This window comes from Diadema antillarum, unplaced genomic scaffold (genome assembly GCF_040938485.1).
Source record: "Diadema antillarum isolate AM-2024a unplaced genomic scaffold, OU_Dant_1.0 seq00000030_RagTag, whole genome shotgun sequence".
NCBI classification, from domain to species: Eukaryota; Metazoa; Echinodermata; class Echinoidea; order Diadematoida; family Diadematidae; genus Diadema; species Diadema antillarum.
In genome coordinates, this window is record NW_027271146.1 from 957,544 (window position 1) to 983,506 (window position 25,963).

A 25,963-nucleotide genomic window follows, 5' to 3' on the forward strand; every position below is an offset into this window, starting at 1 on the left:
CTCTATTAGTATTCATGAAATTTCGGCAACACATGTCAAGCACAAGTCAATTCAGACATGGCAATAGCTCTGTATATTCACTAATATCACAAATATTTTTAGCAGCACGAAAGAACAAAATTCCACATATATTGTCAATGTGATGGCATGTGTGTGTATGTGTGTGTGTGTGTTTGTGTATGTGTGTGTAAACTATAAATTTCACTTTGAAAGAGCATGCATTTAGGTGTTGATCAATATCTTTTTCACTTTGACATAGCATGCCTTGAACTATTTTGCACTTTTGTATACAAAGCTAATGCTCATGCTGAATTGATTTTTATTACCCTTCACCATTGACATAGCCCTCCAAAATGACTGCAAATTTTGAAATACAAACATGACTACTTATTTCTCTTCCGCTGGGGCCCCGCCGACTGCGGGAGTGAAACTATCAACAGGAAAATTGCTGTTTATGGGATGATAACTTCTCTCAGTGAAATCACTGCTGGTAGAAAGAATTGAAAATGACATCAATATTACTGCCAATAATCAGCCACAAATGATGGCTAAAACTCACCCATCAGTGTTTCATGCATCCATTTAATGCAGTTTAGGAGTATCATAATCACATTGCACAAAACATACTCCCACTACAACAATCTTAATTGTTCCATCAATATCCACTAAAAGAGGGAGGTGGCGTGGATATATCTTATGTGGACTGATCCTGCTATCAATTTTGGGTATCAACTACAGTTATTGCAAATGTTTGATGGAATTCATGTGAGTTCTGAACATTTTGTACTTTCATTAATAGGCACAAGGTTGGCACTTAGCATTAATGCATCCAAATGTACGCCTACATGATTAGTATGTGGACATATAAATACAAAACAATTACTAGTTTGTTCAGTTTTGTTTTTTTTTTCTTCTTTTTTAATCATTTAGTCATGAACAAAATATTATCAATACATCAATAACTGATTGCAGCATACCGTATACTTTCACTCTGGATAAAATCAGAGAGCTTATTTTGGGGTTGTGTCAGGATTAGAAATCTACTCTCTATCTTACCGCCTGACAGAAGGCTGTATGTCTCAACCCATCAATTTCTAAGGGATTCATTATACCTGCACAAAGTCAGTAATAAACTTTAAAATGTGCCTAATTGATACGGAAATAGGAAATTTAAGCTTCTCAAATATGTTGCCAAAATGAAGAATTGGTGATAAATTCATCTCAAGGCAAATAATCTTTTGAGCAAGAGATTAATTTAGAAACATTTGATTTAAACTTAAGATTTTTTTTCCCTTTCCCCATCCCATACAATATGTTCAGCCTCATGAAACAATCAAAAGCATGAATCCTTGCTAATGACAGCTTTTCAGTTCAACCCAGGGATCAAATGTCGTGACTGATACTACAGAGTCACACATTAACAGGTCACTCATCCTAAATGACTCTCGTGGGTTCTAGCCGAGGCATAAACATCATCTCTCTGTGGGGAGCGATATTTCTCCTGCCCTTTCATCTAAGGGTGGAAAGAGAAGCATGACTGTCACCTAGAAATACAGAAAGGAATACGCACTGTATTCAATTCAATAGACAGATCTACACCGGAGGGTTACATGGAGGAGAAAATGAGTGATACTATTAAAAACAAAATTCTACACATTTCCACAACCTTATGTGACAAGTAGATCAATATGTTCATGTCGGGTGAGTATGAGTAGGGCTATCATTAACAGAAATCATACAGACCTGCAGGCTAGGATATATATGGACGAAATTATTAGCAAAAAGAAAAAAATCTTGAAGAAGTGCAGCACAGTTAAATAGAATGAAGACAAGCACTCTCATCAATCTGCTGTGTAAGCACTGACAGCTCGGAGAAGGAATTAATTAAAAGTTCCACAGTATTTGCAATCAAAATTAAAGATAAAGAAGACAGTTTCTATATCTTCTCAATCAATAATCTTATATGAGCATGTTACAATTTTACCTGTTTTCACCATCAGACTTATAATCAATTGTGACATTCCTAATATCCAGTTTACATTGGGATAGCCGTCTACTCTTTCGTGAAGGAAAAAAAGATTAACTCCTTGTAACATGAATTTATCGCATGTGGGCGTACATCTAGTGCATTTGAAATTGGTGATAAATATGATACCGATATTGAAACTTTATTTCATTACCACAGAAACATTCTACAATAATGAGAGGTCTTCTTACACACTTTGGCGTGCCTTGACGTCTGTAGGGCGAATACTTTGTACTCCCACTCCTTCAAATTACCGTAATTGTTTGAGTGAGGGAGAGGATGTTACAAAATTAAACAAGTGAGTTTGCTGCTTCTCCGCTTTCCATTTTTATCCCACATATTGATGATGTGTTTGCCCAGAAGCAACATTTGTTGAAATATCAATAACTCAAGAACTAACATCTTCTTTTAGCCTGGCATCATAATGTTCACATGATTAAGCACAGAGACAGCCTTCTAGTTGAATATATCTCTTGAGTTTTCTATCATAATCTATTATTTGGTCTGTGTGTTTGATGCAATGAACCTACTTTATTCATGGCAGTGGCACAAGTCCAGACACAGTAAATGATGACACGGGGGCAGGTTTCAATCACTTTTCTATTTCTTTACATCAAGTGGAGGGAATCAGAACACTAGCCTCGAAAACAGTTGTTTTCTACAAATCTTACATTTTCTGCAAACATATAGATCACCAGAAGGATTAAGGTGCTCTAAAAATATGAAATTTGACTGAGGAATACATCAGAAGCTAAATCCTATCTTCTGATTCTATAATGACATGAAATATTGAAGGGTATTATAATATTGGTATTATAAAGGGTTTAGTAAAGAAGACTAGCAAGCCACTTTTTTTGATCAGTAGCTTTGTGCATCACCATCACTGGTCGGACCCATCGTGCCTAATGATGCGTCTCAATGAGCTAATGACTCTGTCGGCAGACCTCGAGGGAGCCCTCCAAGAGCTCACAAAGCGGAAAAGAGAGCACTGTTAATGAGCACTCGACGACATTGACAAGTGCCAAGCGGGGCAGGGAGGAGATATTCTACCCCCATTCCATCATGAAAATAATGACAATTTGACTGAAATGAGATACTGGGAGGAGATTGGAGGGAATCATAGATCTGGCCTCGGACTTCAGAGATTTAACTTGACCTTTGACCTTTACAAAATTTGAGTGGGAAAAAATATCTTAAGAGATGATTGATGGGAAACATGAAAGTAATTTGTAGGGTTGGGAGGTTAACGAACTCCACAGGATGTTCATTTCTTTGCTTCTACGTCACTAACAACGAAGATGGGAACTTGAGACCCAATTATGAGCTGTCGTCACCTTTAATTTGACAAGATGAGGAAATATGAGATGGGCAGAAGAACATTGAGTGGTGTGAAGAATGAATAAAGTGAGAGAACAAGGATGACATCACAAATATCGCATCCAGGAAGCAAGAAGGTCTTTAGTTCCATCTTCTACACCCCTCTCAAACGGCTCTGCATCTCGTCTGTCATTTTACAATACAAAATATCCAATTATTCCCTGTAGGAGCCCCACTTGTTTAACAAGCAATACCCACTTTTATATTAAAGTATTTTACACAGCTCCAGCTGGGATTTTTGACTCAGACTGACATCCTTTGACTGAAAGATATATGTTTGGACATAGTTGTCAATACAGCAATTACCTCATTAAAAAAATGCCTCTTCATAATTTTTTGGAGAAAGTGTAGATGGTATTTGATGCTATTGCTCGAAATATGAGCTGTTATTCATATCAAAGAACAGGTTTTATTTACCAAGGGATGTTAAAAAATCAATGGCTATCTATGCCTGTCCATCATGCTTTTCAATTTGTTCTTGATGAAACTTTTCATTCTTTTTTTTATAGTTTGAACAAAATGGAGCTGATGGGGGTTTAAAAAAAAAATGTCCTGATTTATAAGTCACCCTGGGTAAGGAACAATAATTAATCCTGAGCAGTCTTGGACAAAAGTGGGCTATAATTCTAAATCAGAATTATAACTTTGCTATGTAGATCTATATAGCAGAATAATCAAGCTTAGGATATTACCATTAGTTGTTGAATTTGATCATGTACTGTTCAGAATACTAAAAAACAAAACAAAACAAAACAAAAAACACCTAACATAAAACACTACACAGATCTTGACAACAGCTTGTGAGGTAGAAATGACATTACATTAATGCTGCCGATGTAACACTGCCTTTTTATCAAAGGAAACTTTTTGCCAAAAGACCATTTGAGGACAGTATGAGTTCATGGTAATAAAAATGAATCCATTAGATGTTCTTACTCCTCACAGTTGGTCCCACTTTGGTAGTATGAGCTACACATTGACTCGAGCTATTCTGAAACCACGTAACCATTTTCATCTGTCATTTAGGAAGAAAGCAAGGACTGGTGGTCAGAGAAGAGCCACAGATTTTAATCCATCCTTACCATTGCTATATCTTCATGTATACTATATACACAGAAATATTTGCAATAAGTCAATTTTCACAGATTTTGCACTATTTTTGGCCAGCACAAATTCTAAAACCTGCAAAAATATCTTCACGATTCTCTACGCACACTGAACAGGTTGAATTGTGAGTTTCATCGGCTGATTAATACTAACTACGTGTGCATGTAAGCTAGTGGCTTCTGTGCAGGCCATATGTTTGCATGGATCTTTTGTTTGTATTCTGTAATCAAAAGTGTATACATACTTGTGTCATTGAACCATGATGTGCGTACATCAGTACGTGCATGTTGCACAGTAAATTAGTAACTATACATTCATTCAGACACATGGAAATACAAAAACTAATTGTGATTTTGAGTGTGTGTGTGTGTCCACTGGCAGAAACAAACCTTCAGGCAATTGGGTAGCATGAATAAAAACCTGCAAATACTGTATACGTCAAATATTTTGCGAGGTTTTTATTTTCGCGAATTTCGCGAGTCAGGTGCTATTCGCGAAATTAAAGACACGCGACAATATTGACTCAAATTAAGCAATGAATGTGACATACGCGTATACATTTCTCCATTCAGTATGGGACTCAACGATCGTGAATTTAACCACTCATGAAATCGTCGGGAAGTTCCAATTCGCGAAAATTTAGGCTCGTGAAATATATGGCGTATACAGTATGTTTTTGAGCCGCTCAGCGTGAAAATAGCAACATTTGCGTACAGTAACTTTGTGAATAGTATGCTAAAAATAAATTAAACTCAGTCATTCCTTATCAATAATGCATTGTTAAGAGTTTTCAACAAAATCAAGTAAGATGAAGTTATATCTAAGTTTAAAAGCATAAATGTATATCAGCATATACATCTCCATGCAAAGGTATATTTCTAAACCCCTTTTTTTTTCAGAGTAAATCTCTAGTTGAAATTCTCATTCATGTATTGTAAAACCAGAAGTTTTCATGTGGATTTTAATTTCATGAATTTTGCAAAAGCCCAAATTCGCAAAATCAGATATGCATGTGAAATGCCAGTGGCAACTCACAAAAAAAAAAAAAAAATGGGTCATCAGCTCGATTTTGCAAAAATTTCATGCCACGAAAATTTCATGCTTTACAGTATAATGACATCCATCTATCATATGAAAAACTATATATATGTATATGGAAGACAGAGAGAAAGAAAGAGAGAGAGAGAGAGGGAGAGAGGGAGAGAGGTAGATTGTTCTCCTCTATACTAACGAGTGCATCGCCTGCCATGCCATGCAACAAACCATTCGTTGAATTATGCATCGAGAGATTCTCCTTGCTCCTGCCATGAATATTCTATACACGTAGGCCTCTACTCCGGAGAATACTGTCATCTTTCTCACCCAAAGAAAATCATTTTCCTCTTCCTCCTACCATAGGCTCGGATTCATTTGGAGCAGGAAAAAAAAGTAAATGAGTTTCTGAGTGCCGAGCGAGAAGCTTACTCACATCTCAGTCAGGTAGTATTATAGATTTCTCCTCTCCCACTGAAGGATGACACCAGCATCTCTACACAACACCTCATTTTAAAGGCATCCCGGGGCTTTCATGCCTTGTGGACATCTTATACTTAAGCCTCTTGTTTTCATCTTTTGACAGATTTCGACAATATTTCCATCACTAATCCAATATGAGTGACAATAATCTGAAAAAACCAAAAGCGGTGAGAAGAAACGTCTCTACTTCTGGCATCTTTCGCGGAGGAGGAATGCAAAATTGATTCCTGAGAGTGGTAACCACGGCGACAGATCTCCAAAAGTTATTGACTCTGAATTTTGGATACTTGGGGTTCATTGACCATACTTGCGACAGGTTTGTCATAATTACAACTACAGTTGGCCTTTGCGCTGATCAATATTTGTTGTTTTTTTCTTTATGTCACCTTTTTCTTGATCTTTTCCTTATTGTCACGGTAAAGCTCAGCCTGCTGGCATAACACTGCCTCACAGGTGAACATCCTTTCATGAACTCAAGGAGAAAAACTTTCATTTGAAGCTCACTCTGTGATGACTGATGAGCATCACCTCCTACCCTTGACAAAACTTCCTTCAATGAAAGTAATGTACTATCCAGGCCTGTACACAACTATTTTCCATGATCACACTGTTGACAAATTTTGGAACTCCACACAATGTTGTTGTCGTTGTCGTTGTTGTTGTTGCTGCTGCTGCTGTTGTTTTTTTTTTTTTTTTTTTTTTTTGGGGGGGGGGGACTACATGAAACTTTCACTGTTGCAATTTTTTTAATCATTTTACCAGTTTGCTGGAACATGTAGTGGGAATTTTTCTTCCCAAGTGATGCTATTTCAGAAAATTTTCGTTTCAGTGTTGTTCATCACAGGAAGTGATGTCATGAAATGAACACGCCGTGTGAAGATCTCGCGTATCTGACTTCCTGTCATCACTATATCTGAGTTTCTCCTCTGGGAATACGTCAAGAGGTTGAGGAAGTATGGAGCAGGAACAGGAACACACTCTTCAAAGCAAAGGTCTCCTCATGTTCTCATAGCCTTGGTGATGGTGGTAGAATAGTGTGGTGGTGGAGTGGGGTAGTGGTGGGGTCAGGGAAGGGTAGTGGAGTTGGTGGTGGTGGTGGTGGGATAGGGTGGGGTTTGGGCATCATGGCACCTCCTCCCCCCCCCCCCCCCCCCCCCCTTCCCACTGAGCTACACTGATTGCATTGCAAGGGATATTGGACATCATTTAACAGACTCACAAATGCTCATGTTGGACAGAGAGAAAGAGACATGGAACTATAGATAACATTTATGATGCATCTGCCAAGTAGTAGCATGATTTTGGACTTGAATACTGCATCCTCCACAACAGCATCAAATTACCTCCACTTTGTGACAAATTGGTTAAAATTACCTCATAGAGCTGATTTATGAGTTATACATATTATACTGTCATGAATTTTGGACATGAACTACTGTAAAAAAAAAAAAAAAAATGTTAAAATTTCGACATCATGGGAGAAAATATTTTGGGGCAGCTTATTCCACTAGCCTTTTAATTCAGAATGTTAAAGGTCTTATTTACCTTTGGGAACAGTGATGTAAAAAAATGTTCAATATAATCACATTTGATGCATATAGGTGTAGGTCTCTTCTATCACAAAACATCCTACCATATAAAATTTTTGCAATAAAGCCTAAAATATAAGGAAATATCAGTATTTTTCTTATTCAGCCATAATAGTAGACAGTTTAGTCTGGCAACATTTTTATTATAACTACTGTTCATATTTTGTCTATTCAACAATACTTAACATTGATTATATACAGATTCAAATTTTTACAGTGGTTGTTTCTATCCCAAACTCACATTTTGGAACTATTTTAAACCACTAATGCCGGGTTTTTTGTTTCATCTGCCAATAGCAAATTATGCCTTTAATTTGTTTTTCAGAACTGGAAGCATGAGATGACCAAAAAAAAATGAACCAATACTTGAGTAAATATCTCTGGCTGACAGGAATCAATGGATCTTGTCATAGGCTGCTGTTAGTCTGATCAATACATCACAGAACTTGTCATTTTATCTTCAAACAAGCATGCACGTGTCGATGAAATCCATTGATTTTTGTCTGTATGATGTGTAATCAAAAGAAATCTATCCCCTGACATCTGATATCTTTCTTAATTTAGAGTACAGAATACACCCAACTCCAGTTTTTAGGATTTCATAGTTTCGGTTGTAGTTACAAACTTATATTGCATACTAAGACTATTCAAAATTTGGCTGTTTATATTTCATCTTGTCTTACCCTCAACTGGAATTATGTTACTAGAAGTTGCCTTTGACAAAATAAATTTCATTTTCATATCTTTTTATGGGGGGTGGGAAGAAGGGGGAGAGTGAATTTTTCCCCCAAAAATGGGTTGTTCTGTATCAACATCATAAAACACAAGTTATTAAACACGTTTTAACAAGTGGCATGTCTTATAGTGTAAATTGCATTAATACAAATCATACATGCGTCTCATCAAATAATTTCACATGACTGACAATTGAGTGTGAGGAGTGGCTGGCAACAGCTTACATCAGGCTCCACAATTATGTGCATACTGATAAGAACTTACACTGGAAACTTGTTTACTGGTCATTGCTTTACATAAACCTTATGTCATTAGAGTATAAAACCTAAATTAAAGTTCAGCTGACCATACAAAATTAGTGGAAATTGATGCTTTGGAGAGTCAAACGGCTCAGAGTCAATGCATAATCAAAGCTTGAAGTCTCTTCCTACTGCAGGGCTTTATGTCGTATGTGCATGTACGATTCTTCCCTGAACAGATTATTCGTGATCTATTTTTAAGGGAATACAGTGCGAATGGGGCCAGGAGTGGGTGAAACAGAATAGGAGAAATACCACTGATCTGGCTGAAATTCCTACAGATGATATCATTCAACAGTTTCTACTGACATCATGAACATTGAATAATCTTAAATCATCAAGGTCAGTGAGAAGACTTATGGTGCAGGTAGTGACAAAACAAGCAAACAAACAAATAAACAAACAAATTTAAACAAACAAACAAACAAACAAACACCAAGTATTCCTCATGCAGCACATTTTAACAGCTTGAAAACTTACTGACCCTCACATTGCTATTCCTACAAGGAAAAAAAATATATAGCAATAAAGACAGACTGGCATTGCAGAGTCAAAATAAAATTTGAGAATATGGATATATTACGCTATGCCATGGCTGATGGAATTACAGAGTTACAGCCATGTACCTTTCCACCAAATCAAGGATGTACTTATTCAGTATTGGTCGACCTTGCGGCAGAGGTTCTCGTAGAGCGAGTGCATTGCCCCCCTCAAAACCACCGACGCGGCGCCCTCAATCTGCTGCTGAAACCTGAACGAGTCCCTTTCATCTTAACCTCCTCTCCAGAAAGAGGGAGCGTTTTCTCCTCACAGACCGACCACACCGACAAATGAAATCCAAGAAGCCGTGTTTGTCACTCCCCCCAACGCGAATGGTTGGCGAGGCAAGAGAGAGACGGAGAACGGACGCACATAGAGTGGAGACATAAAGCTAGAACCGAGTGGAAAGAGTTTATGACTGCCGCAGGATCAAGATGTATTAAGGGTTGAGGTATTCGGTTACCAGGACCGGTGATCAATTGATTACTGGAATGAGGAGTCTGAAGTTGATATGTTAGAAGCTGGCGTGATGGGAGTAATTAGTGCCCCATCATTCCAGTGGAAGGTTCAAAGATGGTATCACACGCTGGAGTTGCTGTACATCAATATGAATGCGAAAGTGAATTTTGCCAAAAATATTTATATCCAGAGTAATTGGTACATAGCCGTAATTTGACTGTGGACTGACTAAAAAGATCCTTATAAAAATCATGTTAAAAAAAACCTAGAAAACTGATCAGATCAAGGGAAAACACAAACCTCTTTCATACTAAAAACAAGACCCTGCTGCACACATTATAGATCACTCTTGATTTTGAATGAGCTATCATGTATTCAGCCTACACTGTACATTGTTGATATCTATAGTATATGTATCTGGTGAGGTAATGGAGTCTTTTTTTTTCAATCTAGTTAGCCTGCTTGCCAACACTGGGAGTTTCCATGGTAACCAGTGAATGGATGACATTGTTTGAGTCTGCACCTCATGCCACAATGCACTAAACTGCACACCTATCCATCCCTGCCTGATCCCTAAACCACCGTCTCTTCGTCTCTCCTTGGTTCCTCTCTCCCAGCTCTTCTCCAAAAAAAAAAAAAGGTTCGCTGTTGGTGCTGAAGCAATTTGTAAGTCTTGTCCCCTCTGGCTGCCCAATCCAAATTTTACTCTCTCTATTTTTCTCTTGGACAGAGTATGGACTTGAATGAAAAGGTCAATAACCCCCTCTGTGCTAACTCTAGATACAAATGATTGGATTGGTACATACATTGTACATGCATTTGTTGTTATGCCTTATTAACCTAGATATCTCTTTCTGTGTTGACAACAGGCAGATAATTTCTTAACCCCACTACATTCACTGTGTGTTTACTAGAAGATCCCTTTAAGATGTCAGTTCTCTTGGGTGTATTATGAACTTATTTTTAAAAGAGTCATGCCAATAAATACTTCTGGATATATCTTGTTTTCTCAAACAAGTACATGATAAGATATATACACTGTAGGCCCTATATATTTCTACATTCATTTCCTTTCAAAAAGAAGAAAAATGAAAATAAAAGCTGGAATATTAGATACAAAAAGTAGATGTACCATAGAGTAACAAAGAGCACAGAAGCAGAGAAACATTTATATCCATTTCATTACTACATGTCTGGAAAAAACTTAGTCTTCAAGACAATAAAATTTAGTTTACATACACTCCTGAACTTATTTACCTGAATACTATCCGAAATATACAGCAATAATCACTCCGAATTACACCCGTAAATCAAACTGCAAGACAAGTTAATCAAGCTCATCCCACCGTGAAGTCTTTATTCTGGTTTTTACGAGGAGTTTGGGATATCAATGACAGGATATATTACCTTGTCTTAGGTTGTAAGTCTGTTGCTGGTGTGAGCCAACCACTTTGTGTTTCCCCCTCTCATCTTCTCTACCACAAAGCAAACTGCCAGTGGTGAAGAGGCGGGGGCAATAAAGGTATGCTAAGAGCTTTCTCACACCTCAATCAAGTCCACGCTATCCAACTATTCAAATTCACCCGTGCACAGTTAAACAGGCAAGAACCCATGCACAACTCTTTGAGGCCCAAATTGTTAGAATAAATACACCCAATACCCACAGCATCCCAATACATAAGGGACTGATTTTTTCCCCTATGGAACTGCATGTACATACTTGTTGTGAATCATTTAGTTTTCGACACTCAAAAGTATTTTCATTTCCTGTCAAAAGCCGAAAACGATGACCTTCAAAATCAGAATGAGAGGTCCAACCCTACGAACCGTTTGACGAGTACGCTCACACATTGTCACGCTGTGCATTGTAGTGTGTTCTATCACGTTACTCTGATTGATTAACCTTGACATAATACTAGAGGCTGCTTCATGATACAGTGCACGACTAGTGCTCGTCATTATCTTTTAATTACTCTGATTAGCGAGTGAAATTGGCAGTTTAATCAGACAGCAATTGCCTGGGTATCATTACCCGCCCACAGGCTACAGCAGGGGTTGGCCTTTCTCATTTGGCAAACTCAATTTGTGCTGGTTAGACCTGTAATCTGGGCCAGAGTAGATTACATGTTGACTGTAATGAATTTCCGCAGCCCCTCTCTCGGCACGAGGAGGAGTAGCAAATCTATTACAGGTATTGTTTAAAGGAAGCGGGAGAGAGAGAGGAAAATATATATATCGCCTGCATGAATGACAAAGACTCCTGTCCACAAACAGAAGAGCTGTGTTTGTATTCATGAGCTCGGCTGCAGTGCCTGTTTGTTGAAGTGTGACTGTCCTGCCTCAACTCATTTTTCTCCACCTACTAAAGTGAGTAGATGGGACTATGGTTTTCAGCAATAAACTCACACCTGATGACAAGGTGATATTACATCCCTCAACATCACAACGTTAACTGATATGGCTGCTGGACAAAGTGCTGTCCATGACTAGGAGAGGTTTCACACTTACAGAAGAAACTCTGTTTGATGAAACTCGTTTGATGAAAACCTGAACACTTCATGAGTTACTTAATACCACACAAACAACAACTCAAGATAAATGAACAGATAGAGGGAATACACTAAACATACAACAACTTGCCTCCAGCAAAAGCAGAAACATGCACCTGGATATTTCTATCGCACGACCGACATCTGACCACATTTACCTATTTCACATCCTCACAGAGGAAATTATCTGAATAATGCTTGACTAATATTGGCCTATCTAACATTTAAATACAAATGTTTTAAAGCAAATGATAAATCTATCACCTTAGTGCTCATATTACATGCACATCAAGCACTTGTGAATGGCACATATTGTGAAAACTGATGGAAATATACAGTGTTTGACCTTTTATTGACTCTAAGAACTATTTTTCATATATTTAATGAAACAAATTACCCAATTTGAGGCGATGTTGTGGATTTGTCTTTCTAGGAAACTTTAAATTATCTTTTACTTCTGTCTCATGTGTCAGAAAAAACTTGAATTGTTCTGCCAGTCATAAATCTTTCTTTCTCTCTCTCTCTCTTTCTTTCTCTAAAGTTCCCTCTGTCTTTCTTTCTTTTACTCTCTATATCTCTCTCTCTCTCTCTTTCCATACATATATCTCTCTTTATCTCTTTCTCTCTCTATATATCTCTCTTTATCTCTTTCTCTCTCTCTCTCTAATCTCTTACCATTCATCTGTCCTCTCTCCCTTTTCTCCTCTCCTCATAGGTTTGACTCACCATCTGTTTGCCTACAGTATGTTTGTCTCTCACCTCAGTCTTTCTCTCTCTCTCCTTCCTTAATTCAATGGGAATTAGTTTCCCCACGTTCCTTTGCATCTTTACAATGGTGTGCCTCTAACATTCCCTAAGTGCTGCAAATCAATGTTGACTTTCCTAATGTCTCCTGACAAGGCAGGCCATACTACCAGTTCAGGCACTGCCCGCCGCCTCTCCCCAAATTCAGACGCGTCACTTATCTCGCAACCTTATCGCACATAATTTCCCCCGACGATCCCTTTACAAATTATGCTTGGCATCTTGTGGAGTGACAGCAATTAAGCACTGATATTTGGCTGACGAGCTTCGTCAAGGGCTGGCCGGACCGCATCCAGAATGTTACCATGGCAACCAGAGAATTCCCTTCCCACCTCCACATGTAGCTGATGACAGGCAGTGGGACTACCGTGTGTCCTGTGACATCGACCATCTAATTGATGTTCAGAATCTTCCATGGTAAAATGAGAACATTTACCAGAATATGGATCGCATTACACATAAATCTGAAACCTGACCGTTTTAGTAACTTTGGTCTGATGATACAGCTCAGCTCACGAGGCCAATTTTCTTTGGATGTTAAGGTTGGACAATAATGGATGATGAGGTTCTTATTGACATTGATCAGATTTTACCAGTTAGTGATGTGATCATTTTAATTTTATAAGGCTGAGAATGAAATCTGCACCCAACACAATCTCAGTCCTCAACTGCCAACATAAAGCCTATTGATGCATCCATACCATTTTCCTCATTCAAGTGATCCATATCATGATTATCATCATCATCATTGTTGTAATCATGTCAGCTATTCTCTTCATCTCATAATGTCTCTCATCATTATCATTTCATCTTATCTCATTTCCCATAAAAAATATCTGAATCACAGCAATCATTTTACCACCACCAACACAGTGAAAAAAAAACTCTTCATATGTTTTGTTGCGTCATTTTGATGTCCACTATCATAGTTCTTTTTTTTTTTTTTGCATCTTTACACGCTCGTACAACTTGAACAACATAAGATCATGCTCAACCTAACTTGTTCTCATACCATGTGGGCAGAGCTGACTAACAAAATCATATTCACTTTTCCATCAAATTTCCATCTAATATCAAATACCACATTATCAAGCACTTTATTCATAACTTTTCCAACACAGCAAGAGGGAGGTACTGATATAAATGTTTATCAATGTACAATACTGCCATCATGATTATTTTTACAATAAGGTTTATCATTACTATCTTCACCATTGTCAGCATTAACAGGATAGTCCCCAAAACCACCACCACCATCATCATCCTCATCATCCTCATCATCCTCATCATCCTCATCATCCTCATCATCCTTATCATCCTCGTCATCCTCATCATCATCATCATCATCATCATCATCATCATCATCATCATCATCAGGTCATCATTATTTTTTTCATTTTTTTCATTTTTTTCATCCTCCTCCTCCTCATCATCATCATCATTATTATCATCATCACCATCACCACCACCATCAGCATTACTATCATTTTCATTAAATCATCATCATTATCATCATCACCACCAGCACTACATCACTATTATCATCATCATCATCATCATCTGCATAACCCTTGTCATCAGGATGAACCTACCTGGAAGATCTTGGAGACGAGGCGTCGTGTCGGTGTGCGGTGGTAGGTAAACGTGCCCCGCACGTTGCCAGGAGAGAAGTGGCGCTTGGGCACGAAGGGCTGGGCCCTGGGATTGGGACGCCAACTGTCCATGGCAGGGGAAGGATTCAATACACACGGGATGGGGTTACGAGGTTGGCGGGGGCCGTACGGAAGGGGTTCTTTGGCTGGATAGCTCTAGCTCAGATACCGCTCAACGTCAGGGTGTCGGTTGAGCCGGACATGAGCGGAGGGAGAAAATGTTCCCCCGAAAGGTTTTAGTCTTCAGTGTAGTGGTGGCATCTCTGCACAGGGGAGAAAAGAAAATAAACCTTGTGGTCAGAATAATTTCAAAATGAAGACATAGTTAGAACACTGTTGTAGGTAAACACCACCTCTAACAAACTACAAAAATTTGCATTTACAACATTAAAGGAAATCTGAAGCATTTCTTGACATTTCACCATGCTCAGGCTATGTTTCTAAAAGAACCTGCATCTTTGTGACTCAAGAGCATAAGAGACTGGACATGGAAATCCACAATGTAACAATTAAAATAATCCTTTCAGGAGTCAAGGACTGTGATCAAAAGATGCTATATATCTTAACTACAGTGTACTTGCCATGACTGTTCAAACTTTTGCTATAAATCTATTGCTATGTTTTTATAAATGTAACTTGTAACAACTTCCCAAAGTAAATTTTCCTTCTTGCATGCAATATTTTACTAGGTACGACATCTCTGGAGGCAGCGTCAGTGTTACAAGGGAGAGTGTAGCAGGCTAGGACAGCAAGCATTTACCCTGGACCAATATCAGTCCAATTCATCTCTAAATCACATAAAAAAGGATGGCACAACATATAAAAGCTTGGTATAAATTGCTTGTTATAAATTAATGTCAGTGCCCCGGCACAAATGATCCCCGCATTTTGATAGGGCGATATTTACTGCTTCAACTGTTCAGCAGCCAAACTTTTCTCAAATAATGTTGAGGGCCGGTCCCATGTAGCTCATTTCCAAACTCAAAACAATATGATAACACCACTCAAACATATCCCATCACAAGTTTGTCCTGGGTTTTTATTGCGTAAACACGGTGCATTACACAAATTGGATCTGTGCCCTACACCAGTATCTCCTGGCTCTGCGAATATTATTTATGCCGACAAAGCTCTACTCTTCAAGAGCTGTGGCTCGGCAAGTCTGAAGTGGAAAAGCAATTTTGTAAGGGACCTTTGAGTGGCGGAGATATTCAACCAACGCTGCAACAACAGCATACGCCTGAAAATCCTCCATTACGCTAAGCTCATGTAGTATATCAATTGCTTGCTCAGGAGTAGGTTCTGCATCCAATCCTATTTGTTTTGGTTCAGGCTTGATGTAATGAGGCCTTCTTCTCGGTCTTCTGCAGCATATCACAATGTATTTGATTAAATCTCTAAAAACAGATAAGTTTGACGAGGTGGATGCCCTCCTTACAAGACCAGAAATGTATTCCCCCTCCCCCATCCACTCTGCTACCTTTCTGAATTCAGTATAGAATGTTCCACTTTCAAGAATCTTTTGAAAGCACAGAGAAGACCATTTAACCATGGAGATACTTTAATAGCTCCATGATTTAATGTTCCTTATGGCAGAATTGTTTACATGCATACAATTCTCATTTCGTGGTTGATTATATTTTTTCTAAAAGTATAGATCTCAAAACACTGGTGCACATCTGGGAGTAATAGTTTGAATGTTAAAACATTCTAGGAACAATACATTTCTTATTTCATACTGCCTGCTTTATACCCCTCTATCATATCCGATTCTGGCATTACTTCACATTGCATATGAAATATTCTAATGTAATTCTTAATTCCCATGCTCATACTATGTTAAAATCATATCCCTTTGTTCATGAAACATTTTTCTCCTTACAATCTGCATTGAGAAATACCATTTCTTTTCCAAGTCGAAAACAATATTATGGTTCATTTGATTTCTGTCATGCATTTAATTGTATGGGCTCCACTTTCTCCAACTCATTTTTAGAAATACCCTGTCATGCCTTCACTGTACACGCTGGCTGCTTTGTTACAGCATTGTAAATGTCATCGTGAAATTATCTTCATTTTTTTTCCATCTTTAAATCTCACTTTCCATCAGTTAAGCTGAATCAAAGCATTAGTTTCTTACTACAGGGCAAACTTGTTGAAATCCAATATCCACTATGGAACACGAAAGTCAGGCAGCAGCCCAACGGGGAACAATCCACGGAGTGTTAAGTTCTCTCTCACAGAGGAGGAGATTTGATCCAAACTCGGAATATCTCTGCCTCATTTTGCTCTCTTCCCAGTAACATTTAGGTCTCAGATTTCATTCTCCGTGCTATTTCATTGGCCACACACAGCATAGTGATGATCATAAATACAGTTCACTTACATCCATGTACAGCATAAACGATAAACGTTTCATAACTCAAATGAAAAAAGAAATGTAACGATCTTATTTTCAAATGGAGTCACACAACAAATGAAGTAGTTAACCTTCAGCACAACATTACAGGAGCTCTCTTTAATATAGAACCAAACTAGACACAGTTAATTTTAGAAGTACAACATATTTGCACATCCAGTACGGAAAGTGATGTAACATTTTTAAATTCAAATCTTCTCATATTCTTCTTTATCGCTGGAAAACATTTCATGCATTCAAATAAACCAGGTGGGAAAAAACTGCAGACAAACACTTTGTGAAATTAGTCATCAAATTGAAGAAGTGATATAACTTGACTTTGTTTTTTCATCGAGCATGACTGTATTCATACCAAACACATCTTCATTATTCCAAGTTTTTGTTTTTTTTCCCATCTTCTCACACAAGTGTTTTTCTTGAGGGAGATGCATATAGAAATAAAGAGATGCATACATGCTGAGTAAACTGGCAAAGTAATGAAAATGGCACGGAAAGGTCAATTGTCTCAAATTAAACCTCACACTGTTGAATAAACAAGAAAGTCTGAAGGAAAAATAGGTGGGAAAAAGCTTGACATCTCACGACCCTGACGCGAGAAAGTTTTGAACAGAGTGGGAGCTGAGTGGAGTGCCGGAGTACAACTCTGGTGGCTGAAATCGAACTGTTGCCTGCCGTGTTATGAAAATATGGACGTTATTGATGAATCGTTTGAGAGCATGGTGAGGCGGGGAAAAGAAGAGCTGTGTCGGGGAAATGAAGAGCTGTGTCAGCGAGGGTTTGCTCCGACGGCAGCTAAAAAGCCTGTTCAGTTTGTTTAAATATTGATATGAATTGCAAACTCCTCAAGTACAAAAAGAGAGAAGGGGAAGACAGAGAATAATAAGACAGAATGAAGGCAAAAGGAAAACACAGCGGTCATCCACGGAACGGGGCTACTGCTAAAACTGACCACCTAAAATGTGTCCAGCATGACACTAACAATGCAGTGATGGCTCTTGAACACGGTAGCATGAAGTTGATGACATCGCGGTATGCACAGGTTTCCCCATTTCCATGCATAAAACATAGCTTAGCAGCGAGAACGCTGCATGGCATCACTCCAGCACTTGGTAAGGTACAAATTACCGACACATACCAGATTGGTGCTTTGGTCATTACCGTCATCCATCCAATGTGGTATCACTCCTCCCTCTATCCTCCTCCTCCTCCTCCTCCTCCTCCTTCTCCTCCTTTTCGTCCTCTTTCACATCATCTTCCTCCAACCACTTCCATCTACATGCACAATGCTCATATATTGCACACAGATGAACAAATAGAGCTGCTAGCAAAGTGGTGGTGATAGTGCAATTTAATGAGGCCTAGAGCTACTGTGAATCGTCCCTAAAGAGTTGATGTTGCCATGGCAACATGACTACACCTTGCAGCATCAAAATTCCCGAGTGAGGTTTCATATTTGTTGCTTATATTTGTCTGAATGGTGAAGTAGAAGGATATGAAAAAGTTAGAAAATGATACGGCAGTCAATGAGTTGGAACCATTCTTAAACATCAGAACAACCTATCTGAAAAAGGAACTGAAGATCAGTAGAACTTTGATAGTTTGATTTAAGTTGGAATCATTGGGCATTGATTAAAGTCTTCTTGTTGTCATAAAATTCATAAAAGCAATGACAGTTGATGGATTATTGTGCCAAAAAAAAAATGCTGACTAAAGAGAAATATTGGCATCTTTCAGTTTTATTTAGTTTCATATTCAGCAAAAATTATTTTGGTGATAAAAGAGCAACATTTATTCTATTGGAATGTTGATTAATTCCACTACATATATCTTTCTATCGTGACAAACTACAATCATGAACATAATTTTTTTTTCATTTGCATTCTTTCCACAAATTAACAAAGAACCTTCTAGCAATTTATCATCAGTTTAGAAGCATAAAACATAGTATGGGTATGAACTCCCAAGTAAAAAAAAAACAAAAACAAAAACAAAAACAAAAAAAAACCCTCAATAAAAGTTTCACAATTAGAGATGTAATACTGTAACAACGTTGGGACCAATTTATTTCTTTCTTTTTTTTAAATCTGAAAGTTACTAGAATTCAATGCATTTTCGCACTATATCTATATCAATACATATTTGCAAACAAAGACCACAACAAGCAACATGTGCTATTCTGGCCTATCTGTGCTGATTCATTCCAATTTCCATCATTACGAATCAAACAGTGTTGATTAGCCTTCTTGTTCAGGCGTGTGCATTATCAAAACAATCAGAACGGCAAACCCCAAGTCACTAGAACATCATGTTTATGCTAAGGTAGTCACATGTAAATGATACATCACTTAACATGGGGCATGTGATTGTGAGGGAGATGGCATGTAAACACAACTCACTGTGCAATCAACAACAAGTTGGCTGAGAAGTCACTCCTCAAAATCCATCATATCCACAGTCCAAACTTTAAACACAAATTGTGCACTTCAAAAACTTGCTGAAAGGGAAAACTTGCCAAAGTGGCAGAATTGGAGATTTAACCAGCCTGCAACAATCCCTTCTCAAAATCTCCCGGTAATATCCAAATCCACCGCGCGCAAAGTCCAAAGTTGATGGACTGTGAGGAAGGGAGCGTGGAACTGAACTGAATGTGGAGCACAGATGTGAGAAGGCATCAGATGCCATCCCCTGGTATCACTCTCTTCGCCATGGCGATCTGGGGTGTGTGCATACTTCCAAACTGTAGCTACAGTTTTTTAGGAGCAGAAAAAGACACACACACACACACACACACACACACACACACACACACACACACACACACATACATACACACACCGTGCACACACATACACACACGTACAAGATTTAGCTTCCAATCTCACCTCTCAAGCAAGTCACACTACCAGGAGGTCAATCTGGTGTCCCCCAGCAGCTTGGCAACATCAGTACATCCCTCCTCACACTCCAGCGGATCAAGAGTAAATGACGCTGGCAAGGAAGGGACCAATGAATTTATTCACCCAGCGTTTCGGTCTGCTAGTCTTTAATCAAAACTCACTCTGTACCGTCGAGGAATGTGTGTAGGACACAGAAATCCCCATAACAAGGGGAATAGTCTCCATTCCAGCAAATTTCTTCATCATCATACTTCATTTCCTATGAAATGTATAAAGTACCAAAAACATACATTTATCTCACAGTCTTCCACTCATATGTTCTGTGAAATTCAAATCAATTTTTTCCAAATCTCTTTCATCAGTTCTCGCTTTGACTCTGACACAATAAATGCATCTTTATACAAAAAGAAGGGAAAAATCCATCAGGAGTATTATCTCAAGTACAACGGATAAGAAATTGGATGAGAATTGAGATGAAGTGATCAAATATTTCACTTAACACCTGTCTGTCATTTTTCATTAATCTCCTCGTTACTTTCTCTCCCTCCTCCGTCACTTTCTCTACTTAATACCTATCTTTATCCAACCATCTTTCTATCTTCATGTCTCTCTTTCACTTCTTCTCCTTTTTTTCTTTGCTTCTTCTCCTTTCTCATCATTTCTCTTCTTTTTTGCTTCTTTCTTCCTTATTCCACTTATAAATATATTTATGTTTTTATTTTGTGTACTTCTAGCATGTAATACTGCACTGAGTACTTACTTCCTTCTCTTTGAGGTCCATTATCATCATTTTTCTCATATTCCTGCATAATTTTTTCTTCTTTTTTTTTTTTTTGTCTCTCACCTTGCCTACCACCCCCATCCTCCACATCAGTGGTAGAGGCTTTTTTTTTTCTTTTGCTCCCAATTTTTAACCTCCTATTGTCTGCACAGCATGGCATGGCTATATGCCTCAAAGGTTTTAACCATAAGCTGATTGGGGACTTGGCACTCGCCTCCGCGCAGGAAAGGCGAGACATTCTAAAGGCATTCATTCGGGGAGCATTCATGCTCCACAGCTTGGTTTTATGGTGACAGCAGAAAAATTCAAATACTATAATTTCTTTCCTCCAGAAATATGATTAATATAGGCAAAATAAAGCAATCAACAATGTTGACATCGCAACATTAAATCTAGCTTCAATCATAGTAAGGTGATAGATATGTTATCATGATTATTTTGATTCAGATATAGGGTCCTAGATATTACAAAGGTTGTATTGATTGCAACTTTTATGAAAGGGCACAGTTGCAGAACTGAAAGAAAGCTGTTCAAAATAAAACTATCTGTGCTCTTGCTCAACTCTATTGTCTACGTTAACTGAAATTTGGTTTTATATTTAAGAAACCTAAAATATGCCTACAGGTACAAATACATTTCTCGGAGCTGTTGCAGTCTAAACATCAAGAAATAGTGTTTGTGCCTTGAACATCAAAATGCAACTTTAAGTTAAACAGTATGGAGGGATTTGTCGCTAACGCCATGAATTATGAACTACAGTGATGCAAAAATTGTATACTACACAAATTCTTTGCCTTTTTTGCACATATTCTTAAGCCTTACAAATGCTGGCTTTCGTGAATTTTCTGGTCCAATTTAATCATTTTTGTTATGTATGAACAGATGGTTCTGTCAGCCTAAATGATGTAAATATGTCACACACATGCACTTGGTATTTCAAATAGTTTGAAAGATTCAGTAGCATTTTGGAAATACTGCCTCAGCTACATTTATACACATGTCTGGTTAGCAGATTTATGACAAGTCCATGGAAAACAATCTGTCAAGAGTACTGAAGCCTCATGTTTGGTTGCTGCAAATAGAATAGAAAAGAATAAAATCCTTGACATAAAGATACAAGATGTCAGGAGACAGTGGACTTTCTTTCCCTCCTTCAATTTTTGATGAATGAGTTCATGATTGAAGCTGGCTGGGTAGTCCAGAAAAACCAATTTACTCCCTGAGGGAATTTATGGTCCGTGCATCCTGGTTTATGGAATTAACGATTAAGCTTAGGGTAGCTGAGCCCACCCCTCCCACTCCTCGCACCTACCCACTACCCATGACCCTGTTCACACTAACCTAACATACACATTGGCCCGAATTCATGAAGGTAGTATGAATTTAAACCATGCTTTATGCAAATTTCTTCTGCGTAAATACGATTGACAGATTGCATGCCAACAGATGTCCAATAACAAACATGCATGTAAAAGGTTCGCCTATTCCACGCTTATTTTAGACCATGGTCTAAATTTGTACCATGGTCGGGGTTTAAACCAGGTTTAAACCACCTCTGTGAATTGGGGCCATTGGGTCTAGCATAGCAGGGACAGTCAGGAGGAATTGAGTATCTTTTTTGTGATTGACTGTTCATACTACTATTGGCTGTCCTGGAGCTGTGGGGGCAATTGTGGTTTGAGGAGCACCCTGCCATTCGACACCAGAGTTCGCCCATGCACACATTTGATAAATACCACTGGGCACTAATTATGAGCCCATGGTAACTCACTCCGCAAGATTTTGTCCCTGGATCCAAAAAGCTTTGTACGGGGCACCAGGAAAATTTCTATTGAGCATTCACACTATGATTTTGGAGAGGAAAGTTCTGCGGTGCTAGGCTTTCAATGTGGGATTCAAAGTGAATGCAGGTTGAATGTCCTGATTGCAAGAGTCACAAAAAATGAAAATATTCAGTCATTCTTTCTACACCATGTGATTGATTTGGCATCACCTTCAAACAAGAGAAATCAGCATCACAAACTAAAATTCCTGCGTACCGTATTGTTTTGCTATCAAAACTGATATATAATTCTCCCTGAAAGATGCTACACTTGAAAACAAAAATATTTTCTCACAAAATGTGGGAAATACTATCTTCATCATACTGTTATTATACATAAGGCGAACCCTTCCCTAATCAGATCATCAGTTTGGGCCTCCTACGATAATTTGAATCTTCCAGCTAACTGTCAATTCTGCATATGAAGGTACATGGGAAAAAAGTGAGTTTGCATTAGCTTCTCATTCTGAAACATCCAACGAGGGATTTTTGAAATATGTTGGAAAATAAGTATAAAACCTCTTAGAGCATTTGAGCGTAAATGTTATCTTTAGCACCCAGGTCTCTTAAACCTATTAAGCTGTATTGTCTGGTGAGGAATCAAAAAGTAAAAAGAGGATTTGAAAAAAAAAATGAAACTGAAGAGGAGAACCATGAGAATTGTAATCCTCTTATTCCAAGATTTCACAGCTATGGTTTGTAGAGGAATATAACTATATTATAAGCTTCTATAGGGTCACTGGAGTTTGGGACTTAGTTCAGAGCAACCCATAAATGTTTCACACCAAAAATTCAAACCAAACACATTTAGAAACATAATATCAAGAGGAGATAGTTTCAAGTAAAATGAAAATCTGGTCATGGATTGTGTATTTCTTCCTATGCTTTGTTTTCAACAACTCCCGGGTTTTGCTTTTTATTATCCCACCAAACGCTGAAATGCCTTTCCATTTTAAATATGGGCCATACCATTATCATCGTATTCATGATCTCTGCATAAAATACACCAAACATGACTTTTTTCAAAATTGACAACCCCTTCAAAGGCTATGAAATTCTCAAAATTTTGGTTAATACCATGAAAACTGACCCTCTGTAACTCTTAACGTGCTGAGAAGAGCCTTTGTCAGTATCAGATAAAATGCACCTGATGTTAAAGGGACTGTACAGTACTGGTTGAGATAGGGATTCATGTTTTGAACATTCCTAAGTGAGATAATGAAAAGCCTCTAATGAAATATGAAAGAGCATGTAATTGTAAGAAGGATTCAACGTTTATTTGATGAAAATTGGTTTTCAAATGGCTGAGATATCCAAAAAAGTGCTAATAATAAAAGGCGACATGCCCCAACTTTATTAGTATCTTTTTGTTTCAACTTGTTTTTGGATATCTCAGCCATTTCAAAACCGATTTTCACCGAATAAACTTTTGATACCCCTTAGAACCGCATGCTCTTTGATATCTCATAGAGTGGTTTCTGAATATCTCACAAAACGTTAAAAGCTAAATCTTCACCTCGACCAGAACTGTATACACCCTTTAACATGCAACTTTTCCTTACAGCTGCTTGCCATAATGGCTATTAAAAAGCGGTCAAGGTTGCACAATTTTTCATGTTGATGACATTTAAAAAAAAGGAAGGAAAAACACCTTGTCCCTTTTTTACAATTTGGCTAAATTAAAAAAAAAAAAAAACATGACATACACTGGGCTGGTCCTGTTTAGAACTTATCTACATGATTGATAGACCTCATAATTTTCGTTTCCCTCTTGATGTAAATGCCATGCTAAGTGATTTTTCTTTCCCCAGACAATGACCATTCATCAGCCCTCTGACAGATATGGGGAGGTAATTTGCTGGAACAATCATAACCTAGTGCCATACACCGTATATTTCCACTTGCATATTATACCAGCTAACTATTTAATCATTTTCTTGGATGCTTTCTGTTGCAAACACAGAAAGAGAGAAAGAGAAAATGGAAACTATACTCACTTTTTCTCCTATGTCCAAAATTAGCTTTAGATTATTGGTTTCAAGATTATGGGGGAAAAAAATGAATGAGTAATTTTTGCACTGGGTTGGGTAAGATGAATTTTGCATGTTTTAAATTCTGTAGAATCAAAATAAAGAATAGAATTACATACATCACGCCAAAAATTTACATGATCTTATTTTCACACTAGTTTGATGCCGCCTGAAATGTGCAATAATTTCCACATCACAAAAATTTCCACTTTTACAGTACTTGTCATATGAGACCTCCTCCAGTTATGGTTATTATTAACAGTAGAGGAATGCCTTCTTATACAGAAAACAATCTATTCATAAAATATACAAATGTTAATAAAAAAATATTTAAGTCCTATCAATAAACAGAGCATGAAAAAGTGCAAGGTTAGATTGCTAATGATATGGACATAAGTATTCTGTTGCTGTTATGCAGAAGTTGTTTATCTCTACTGTTATGTGGGTGGACTTTGTTATTATTTACCAACTTTAACAATTACCTTTTACCTCAGGAGTGACCATTTTGGTTACGTGTCAATGAAATCACACCGTGGTTTGGCGGTGGTAGGACAAACAACAAGAATTAGAAACCTTATAAAAAGATTTAAAAAACAACTTGCATATGGAATGCATGGTAATCATGTCAGAGCCAGTAAGATTGTACACACTTCCTTTATATGTGTAAATCATCTGCTGTAATTGTATCTTTGCAGCGATATTACATAATTATGAGACATCTATAAGTCAGAAAAGTTCAATTTAACACTATGTTCTAGCACGCTACCAGTCCTAGGCCAGCTGACTGCAGCACTGAAAAGTACAGTGAACGTTAGCTGGCCAGATGGAGATGAGTTCAACACAGACATTTACCAGCTTCTGCGGGGATTACTCTATTAATGCTCTCATACATTTTCTATCATATACATCAATGTCAGGTCATACTACCATAACCCAGTATACCTCCTTGATGTAACCCTTCATGTATGTTCCCTGTTGTAACATGTTCATCTTACACCGACGGGAATGAAAAGTAAGTTACACTTACCGGCAATTTGGGTTTTTTAAAAAAAAGTGCACTCCACTACACAGTGCAAACATGCAGCTAGATCTTTTTGTAAATCATATAAAAGTTTTAGAGTAAACTATCAGAACTATGGGATTAATGAAGCATGGAAAAACATTTATCACAATGTATTCTGAGTTCATAATTCATCTAGAATCACCAGACATATCACTCATATCCACAAAATACAAAAAGCAGGGATAATCATTTCACTACCAAGACTCTTTTTAATTCATTTTTTTTTTCAGTTTGGCCATTCAACTGCTGCCTTGAAATAATTGGATCACCAAATTTTGTGATAATCTGGCAGGATCAAG

At 37.8% G+C, this 25,963-nt stretch overlaps 1 protein-coding gene across 1 annotated transcript in view; it reads right to left on the bottom strand.

Annotated features, from left to right (window-relative positions):
• LOC139725284 (protein O-linked-mannose beta-1,2-N-acetylglucosaminyltransferase 1-like) overlaps positions 1 to 25,963 on the bottom strand; it is a 127,419-nt gene that overhangs the window by 80,998 nt on the left and 20,458 nt on the right. The window contains exon 2 of the mRNA XM_071636371.1: positions 14,593 to 14,915. Coding sequence (XP_071492472.1) covers positions 14,593 to 14,724 — 132 coding nt within the window. The 5' untranslated portion in view covers positions 14,725 to 14,915. The remainder of the gene's footprint in view (positions 1 to 14,592; positions 14,916 to 25,963) is intronic.